We start from the raw sequence: 8324 nt of genomic DNA, 5'->3' as shown, positions 1-8324 counted from the left end.
AGTTGATCCTGACTATAACAATTAGCCTTAACATGAATACCACCTTCCTAATTTTGTGAAGGAGTGTACCTGGTCTGCAATGTTTAGGTAGGTGATACGTGTCAAAGTAACATTCATGTGAGTGCCAGGACCAAAGGTTTCTCATCAGAACACTGCCCAGAGCATCACACTGCAGTTACACAGCCCCATACACAGGAAGCTGTGACACTCTGTGTGTTCTCACACCTTTCTAGCAGATCCAGCATGAACTTTTTTTTTTTAGCAATATGTGCTACAGTATCACTTCTGTCTTCACCCCTACACACATCACTGAGCCTTGAGTGACCATGACCCTGTCATCAGTTCACCTGTTTATCACATTCTTACTACCCACTGTAAAGCTTCTGTAAAACCGGAAGAAAAAAAAAACACTAAATCTTCTGTAAAACCTTCTGTAAAGCTGCTTTGAGACTATGTCCATTGTTAAAAGTGCTATACAAATAAATTGAATTGAATTGAAAACTGTATACCAGGAACACCACACAAGAGCTGCCATTTCAGAGATGCTCCGCCCCAGTCGTCTACACATCACAACTTTGCCATAGCTTCATGCTTTTAGCATTTTCCTTAACTAGAATTTTAAATTGCATTTGAAAAGCAGTGTACTATCAGCACTTAGTAACTTTTCAACATTACTTACTTGAGCCATTTTTTCCACCAAGAAGAACTGGAGATGGAAGAGTCATTCAATTTGGAGAATTGTGCACAGCTTCATTACCAGCAAGTGGCACTGTGGTGCAGTGGGCAGTGTTGCCAGCTCACAGATCCAGGTTGATCCTGAGCTTTATTTACAGTCTGTGTGAAGATTCACATGACTCACTGGGGTGGTTCCCTCACAAAAACATGCTGATATTGTAGATTATTTGCACTTAGCTGTGAATGTGTGTGGTGCAACATAACTATAATTAATTGCACAATGCGGGGACGGTCCTAAGTTTACAGTCTGAAAAGGAATCCAGGGAATGAGTGCAGTGTAGCGGTGATAAAACTGCAGAATAGTACACAAACTTTCCAGAGCAAAAGATGTTTCTGTCTGCAGCTGCACAAAGTGTATTGGTAGCTGTAGAAGGTGTAATCAGTAAATAAATGGTTTGTGATATAATAGGTGTCAGGAGACATGTCAAGAGCAAAGTTAAAACAAGGTGGTTGCATCACAATGTGTATTTAATTCTTAAATGTGTTTTCACTCAGCATTATCCCCGGACACATAATCCAACTTTTCTAATGTTAGACTCATTATATAAATGTGTACATTAATATTCCAGCGCTTTGTTCCTTAAATTTTCACTCACAAAACACATTATGTCCAAGTCCACAATATTTGTAGGCAAACTTGTTTTTCAGCAATGAAAGTTTATATGAAATCCATTTAATTAAAATATGTATAAGGAAGATCTGAATGAAAAATATAATAATTTTGAAATGGTGCTTTGGGTTTTTTAACATTTTATTTCCATTTAGAAACCTGCAATAGTGGATATAAAAGATCTACATGGCTGTGTTAAAGCTTCTAAACATCAATGTGCCATCAGGTTACTGTCATTTTTTCTCTCTCCCTTTTCACTAAATCTTGGTTAAATTTTTTACATCACAATTTTTTTTTTTTTTTTTTTTTTTTTTTTACAAGAAATACTGTATCATTATGGTGCCTGGGATTATATGGTGCATACATGTCAAAGGTTATATAGCAGAACACTAAAAATACTCCCACTTATTCATGCAACTGCACTTTTCAGATATAAGTTTCAGCAGGAACATGTACACAAATTAGACCTGGGAAAAATGAAGTTCTTGAGATTGCATAAATATCCACACTTGGTACACTTCCATATGAGGATTTCACTATGCCTAAAAAAAGAAAAGTTTTTTGTTTGCATGTTAATGGATAATGATTCACTTTTTAAAAGGATTAGAAATCTTGAAATCAATATAAATGATGTGAAAGGAAAAAGAAAATAACCAGTTAAATGGAGAACTTCACAGACAGATACCCATCTTCTTTCGTCTGTCTTTGGATTCATGTTCACGCTTAGCTAGACGGTACTTCAGTTGAGTTGGCATCCTCTCATAGCACTGTTTGCATACGGGCTTCAGATCGAGCTCCACAAACTTGTCCCTATGTGATTTTAAATGCCACAAAAAGCCAAGGTAAAGTCAGAAGCAATGAAGAAGAATGATGAAAATGCTAGAGATTTATCTCAAAATCTCTTTAGGTATTACACTCTAGCTGAGGAATCTCATTCATAATCATAGTTTCCAGTTGATGATGATGATGATGATGATGGTGATTATAAGTACCTTACAATAATTTGACATGAGAGATGCATGCAATGCTTAAGCATGGGCTTCTCCAAAAAAATATGGTGTCAGTGTGTGAGATGGTATCACACTCAAAACTGGAAACTTGATTCTACTCGAAAATAGAAACTTACTTCAGGGTCAGCTTTGAACTGCAGGTGGAACAAGCAAAGCAGTTGATGCACCAGGCTTTATTCAGTGCTGAAATGACTTAAATGAAGAGTTAAACAGACCCTGTGTATCTGCAGGTTTGTGTAGCGTTTGGTTTATATAACAATAAACATTTACGCAAATGTTTAATTTAATCACGCGGTATATGGAGCATAAAACAACACAATGTCAGCGTTTATCTTCATTTACCTTCTCCCTCAATGACATGATTGCAGTGGTGACAGACATCTCCAAAGAGCTAAAAAAAAAAAAAAAAAAAAAAAAGTTTCTTTAATTCTTTCATTGTAAACATAAATCTGTTAAATGGAGGCATGTGTCTTGTGTTTGTACCATATTGTAGTGAGTCTCACAATATGCCAGGCCTTTACGTTCATAATGCTGATGACCCAAGAAAGGTTTTTCACACTTGGCACACACAAAATGCTACAAAACACACACACACACACACAAAGAGAGAGACAGAATATTTCATATGAACAGCAATTCAAAATATAGTACGTCCCAAGACAGTTACACTTCAGTAAAAAAAATTCTGGTCATATTTCTTATATGATTATTAGATTTTTTAATTCAGCTAAATCAGTCCTTTCAGGGGTTTCAGAGATGTTTGCTTTAGCTGTAGCTTTTGCACAAAAAATAAGTAAAAAAAATTGTGATGGTCATAAGAGTCCTTCAAAAAGTCCTTCAGTGAAGACACATATGTAATGGCACTACAAGGCTTTTCCCAAATGTGCAGGAAATCTGCAGTCATTTTGAAAAATGACTCCACTACATATATCAGCAGAGTTTGCTAAATTTTGCGTTAATTCCGTGATTGCAAAAGTCACAAAATGCTGGAGGGCTGCTAAATGTAAAGTAGTACAGAATTTCAACATTTGCAACTCTAAATGTAATTTCAATTTCATTTTGTTGATTATTGAAATGTTTCATACACCAAAAGGCACAACTTCTCCTTGCTATGAATAATGATATGTTGTGAATGGTGATACTGTGTGATTACCTCAATGTGCCATTGCTTTCCCACTGCGTTCACCACTCTGCCCTCTATCGGCCTTCTGCATGCCCCACAGATTGGCACACCCATCTTGTCATGGCATGGCAAGCAATACAGCTCATTCTTTAGCTCCCTGGCATCCGCAGTGAGTTCCTTACTGGAAATGTGAAATCTTCAGATGTGATCCTTAGAGTGACTACATAAAAATACCAGTGTTTAAAATGCTCAGGGCTCAGTTTCTTCCATTCTGCCAAATCGGACAATTATTTAAATATTAATATTAAATATTAAAAAAAGAATATTTAAACTTTTTTATGTGCATCATAGGTTGGAACATTGCTTTTTATGTAAATGCTACTGTAGTACTACTACTACTACTAATAATCATAACAAATCTAGATTTTTCCCAGGGATCTGAAACCTTTGGGAAGTATCTTCTTCAGTAGGACACAGGGTAGAAGCACGATTTGTTTTCTGCTGACTGTTGAATCATGCCCTCAAACTGGTCTTAACATACAGATTTTCACTAGTTCAGGTGCTGTAGGCTGAAATGAAAGTTCTATTGCTTGGTAGAACCCACAGGCTGATACAAGTTCTCACTCAAATGAGAAATGCGGAGAATTTTATGCACCAGAGAAAAGCAAAATGCTGCAACTCACCCACAGTTGCTGCAGTTGAAGTGATCAGGGTGGTAGGGATCATTCCTATAGATGAGCGGCTGTTCATCGATGATGGTGTGACACTTCTGGCAAATATACTTGCCAAAGCCACAAGCTCTCTCACGGATGTGGCATGGACGACACAGGTGTCTGTAAAAGGTTAAACACAAATTTCACAACCTTCCATTCTAATTCAATTAATTGTTGTGTGTGTGTGTGTGTGAGAGAGAGAGAGAGACATTGGGCAAAACAAAACAGATAAAAAAAGATGTGATTATAGACTAAATAAATTTTATTTCATATTCTCTCATTTCAAAATGTTTCACATGCAGTAATAAGGTACTTTTATGCTTAGCTTTTCTTTTTCTCAGAAATGTGCTGTGGGTTTTGGTGTACCTGAACATTTTATTGTTATTTTCCTATCTTCATTACATGAATTATTGCCAGTAATCAAGTATAAATCAATGTTGGTGACCAGGAGACTTTGAACTGCTTGTGAGATCTGACTGTATGCAGTTACAGTTAAGGTGGGATATGACATCATATCTCATATGTGCAAATTTACCCAAAACAGCCAAAGTATAATTTCTCATTACTGTAACACTGTACACGTCCCATTGGATTGTACGTGTAACAAGTTACAAAATCAATGTGTAGTTTAAGATTTTTCAGTTTTTATTCAGAGAAATAAACATACACTCATTTGGCAGATTTACCATTCTGTCATTCGTTTACCTGCTTGCGCTCTTTGCAAAGCCAACATCAGCCAGCACAGTGTGGCAGATATCACAGCAAAAACACTCTGGGTGCCAACTGTTGTTCATGGCCTTAATGACACGACCAATGATGAACTCTCCTGTACAAATCATACAAAGACAAGCACAGATTAAAAAACATACAGCCCTTTTTTTTCTTTACTCCAAATGGCCATTAGTAATATTCTGCTACTTTAAGCCTACATTTCGTAAGTTCCACATTCACAGTTTATAAATACTGTAAAGAGTTGTGGTATGTGTACAATAAGTGACTATAAACAAAAGAAAACTTTCTTGCACTAACAGTCTGTTGAACTGTACATTTTTTGTGAACTGTAAAAATTGTATGAATGCTTAGGTTAATCAAGCAGATATGTTCTGACACATCCCTCTACATCTCTGACTTTACATTCAGTAGTATTGTGAAATACTAGAAGACTGGTATACAAAACAGTCCTTTCAGTTGGCTCTTGGAATTTTTAACTGTTAAAGGTTTGTAAAATTCAAACACTAATTGTAATTGGAAAACCAGTTAGAGCTCAGTAACAGTCGAGAGTAGATGCGAGACAGAAAGCCACTTTGTTTAGCTGAGACAGTCGGAAGGGGAAATGATTTATTTCTGTTGTTGAATCCCTACAAGAATACTGTATGTGAAGTTAGTAAGAATACACTCTTTATTTAAATGTATATAATAACTCACCACACTGATTACAACAAGGAGCAAAGAGCATGTGGAAATCATGCTCACAGTATTTTCGGTCGTCAAACTGCGAAAAAGAAAATAACAAACTGCAGTTTTCTTTTGGTTACGAGACACATATTTAGCTGATTGGACCAGCTGTAGAAAAAAGTGATAAATGAATTCTTAGCTAATTATTGTTTGCAAGTGACTACTGACTTAACTTCGCAGTTTAGCACACACTGAGGCGCAGCTTATTTGCTAACACTAAACACATAATTGACCTATATGTAAAGCTTGCTCATAGTAATTATTCCAAAAGTAATTACATTTACATTTTTTCATTAAAATGCAGCTGTGTTCTGTTTATTCAGCTCTGACTCTATAATGTGACTCGATGTAAGATACACATTAGTTACATGTACGTTATAAGGCTAAATTGCTAGATTTATTCCACTTTGCTGTTATAATAAGCTCCTCTTCTGGGAAGGCTTTCCACTAGTTGGAGTGTGATTATGGGGATTTGTGTTCATTCTGATACAAGAGCTTCAGTGAGGTCAGACACTGATGTCAGATGAGGAGGTCTGGGGTTCAGTCGGTGTTCCAGTTCATTGTGCAGGACCCCAATCTTAACACACCTTGTCTTTATGGAGCCCAGAGGCTTTGTGCACAGGAGCATTGTCATGCTGGAAGAGTATTTGGGCCTCTTAGTTCCACTGAAGGGAAAATTGTAATGCTACGGCACACAGAGACATTCTATACAACTGTGAGCTGAGTCCACAAACTTTTGGAATAATGAAAAAACCCAAAGCTATAACACCAGCATGAACTGAAATCTTGCTATGACAGTCATGAGTCCATGAATGTGCATGAGACTGTGTTTAATCTTCTAATTTGCCAAGACGCACACAAACTAGCAGCCTAAATTAAACCACTGTCATGAGTATAAACCACTGTCATGATTTGTTGCCCATCTATCATCAAGCCCGTGCCAGCCAGTATTGCTTCTGTCACTCTCTCAGTTGTAATAAATCATTAACTCAAGGCAAGAAGAGAAAAAGAGCAAACATACCTCATAATATAACCCTTCTGAAAATTGCTGGAAACACTGTGCGCACACGAAGCACTGCTCATGGTACAACTCCCCATTACTGTTTACAATTTTTTCAGCAGCAGTGAAGCCGGCTTTGCAAAGTTCACAACTAGCATTAGCAAGGGCATTTGCCATGTTACTGTGGGGGAAAAAAAACAGACACTATAATGAAACCAATATAGTTTTGGAACTGGCTTGTATTCTCTTGAAAAAATGAACACAATATGTAACATGACTGATCTAAGGCTGCATTTTTTTAAACGATTAAAAATCATTTCTCTTTTATAAACACAAATTGTGATGTCTTGTAGTTATAAACTGCAGGAAAACCTCTCATTTCTTTGTATCCTCAGGCAGTTTTAAGGCTCTATGTTTATGCTGTTTTAATGATTGTCTAGCCATTCATCAATATCAGTATCTGGCCACAGGACACGCGTAATGCATTGGTTGGACGTTGGCTGGATATTTCTGGTTACTCGGCTCTTATACCAGCAGTGATGCAGAAGTGTTGAAAAATGCCAGCAATGCAGCTGCATCTGTCACTCCTACCAGTGCAAAACACACACACATATACACACACACACTACCATGTCTGGTCAGTGTCTGGTTTGTGGTGGTCTTTAGGTGACCTAAAATGCAAGCTGTACACCTACGAGTAACCTAAATAATAAGTGGTCACCAGCGAGTGTAGATATGAAGATGTACCTGCACATGTAGGTTCAAAGTGAACACAAGGAACAGAATCTTTCACACATTTTATGACATGAAAGTAAGATTTAAAATTGTCAGATATTTCACAGATGTTTTCATTACTCGCCTAAGGTTAAGGTCATTCAGGACCAAACTGTCTGAGCTGTAGAGGAAAAATATTGTGTTTGTGTTTGTTTAAGGGGGTTCCCTTTTGACCAGGATCATTGATGTAATGCAATTTTACTTCATGAACTTTTATGCAGTGCTTTCACAGGTTCAGTTGTCCAGTTATTAAGGATACCGAATCTTATCACAGTGATGATTACTCCCCAAAAAAACTCACTTTATAATCTTTTTTTTATGTTAAGGAAGACAATGTTCTGACTTTTAGTAAAAATTCATAGCTTTATACTCTGCTATATATAAAAGAATTCTCAGCCTGTGAGAATTACTTTGAGTTAAAAAAAAAATCCGTAAAAAAAACATAATCTTTTCATGAAAACAATCATTAATGAGTGCACGAACTAACTGTGAAACTTACAATCGAGCATAGAAGTCACAAAACTCCTTATAGACCTTCACATCACTGCGTCTTCTCTGAGATTTGGAGAGAGGCACTTCGGCTTCTCCACCGTTCTGCCTGTCCTGGACCCCGTTTATCTGCACCTCTATGAGTTCTTCATTCTCAGGAATTAAAGCTGGAATTCTTCGGTTCTGTGCATCCATGTTGGTTACAGTACAAACGTCAGTCAGGTTGTTTGAAGTCATCCAAAAGGATTGGGCTCATCTGTGGGACTACAAGAAAACAGAGCAGCCTTGTTTAAAGTCTGAAAATAGGCAGATCACCTCCCTCTGGGCTTCACTACAAATAGACTGATGCTATCATCACCAAAATAGGTACTAGCAGCTGTTATGTGTTTTCATAGAGGCGAATGAAGGTGTGAGG

The 8324-nt window shown here is 37.1% G+C and overlaps 1 protein-coding gene across 2 annotated transcripts; it reads right to left on the bottom strand.

Annotated features, from left to right (window-relative positions):
* Positions 1 to 1173: 1173 nt before the first annotated feature.
* lims2 (LIM and senescent cell antigen-like domains 2) lies at positions 1174 to 8276 on the bottom strand. Of its 2 annotated transcripts, XM_058393226.1 has the most exons (11): positions 7920 to 8275; positions 6668 to 6827; positions 5617 to 5683; positions 4897 to 5017; positions 4162 to 4311; positions 3509 to 3659; positions 2839 to 2931; positions 2698 to 2746; positions 2472 to 2547; positions 2000 to 2155; positions 1177 to 1887 (listed from the first exon to the last, which is right to left on the bottom strand). In XM_058393226.1, exons 1-10 carry the CDS (start codon positions 8144 to 8146, stop codon positions 2017 to 2019), a joined length of 1233 nt encoding a protein of 410 aa, XP_058249209.1. In that variant the 5' UTR covers positions 8147 to 8275; the 3' UTR covers positions 1177 to 1887; positions 2000 to 2016. The 2 variants fall into 2 exon arrangements, with proteins under 2 accessions (XP_058249210.1, XP_058249209.1); XM_058393227.1 differs by having other exon boundaries at positions 1174 to 2155; positions 7920 to 8276.
* Positions 8277 to 8324: the final 48 nt, after the last annotated feature.

Source organism: Hemibagrus wyckioides, linkage group LG06 (genome assembly GCF_019097595.1).
Source record: "Hemibagrus wyckioides isolate EC202008001 linkage group LG06, SWU_Hwy_1.0, whole genome shotgun sequence".
Lineage (NCBI taxonomy): Eukaryota > Metazoa > Chordata > Actinopteri > Siluriformes > Bagridae > Hemibagrus > Hemibagrus wyckioides.
Note: the sequence above shows the minus strand (reverse complement) of the source record. Positions and strands in the feature narration are given on the sequence as shown.

Bases quoted from the DNA above. Each gene is read 5' to 3' on its own strand.
- lims2 (XM_058393227.1), bottom strand. From the start codon at position 8,146: ATGACTTCAAACAACCTGACTGACGTTTGTACTGTAACCAACATGGAT. The intron at 5,684-6,667 runs GTATGTTTGCTC...TCTTTTTCGCAG, and splicing joins CAGAAGGGTTATATTATGAG to TTTGACGACCGAAAATACTG. The intron at 3,660-4,161 runs GTGAGTTGCAGC...TCACATTTCCAG, and splicing joins TTCAACTGCAGCAACTGTGG to TAAGGAACTCACTGCGGATG.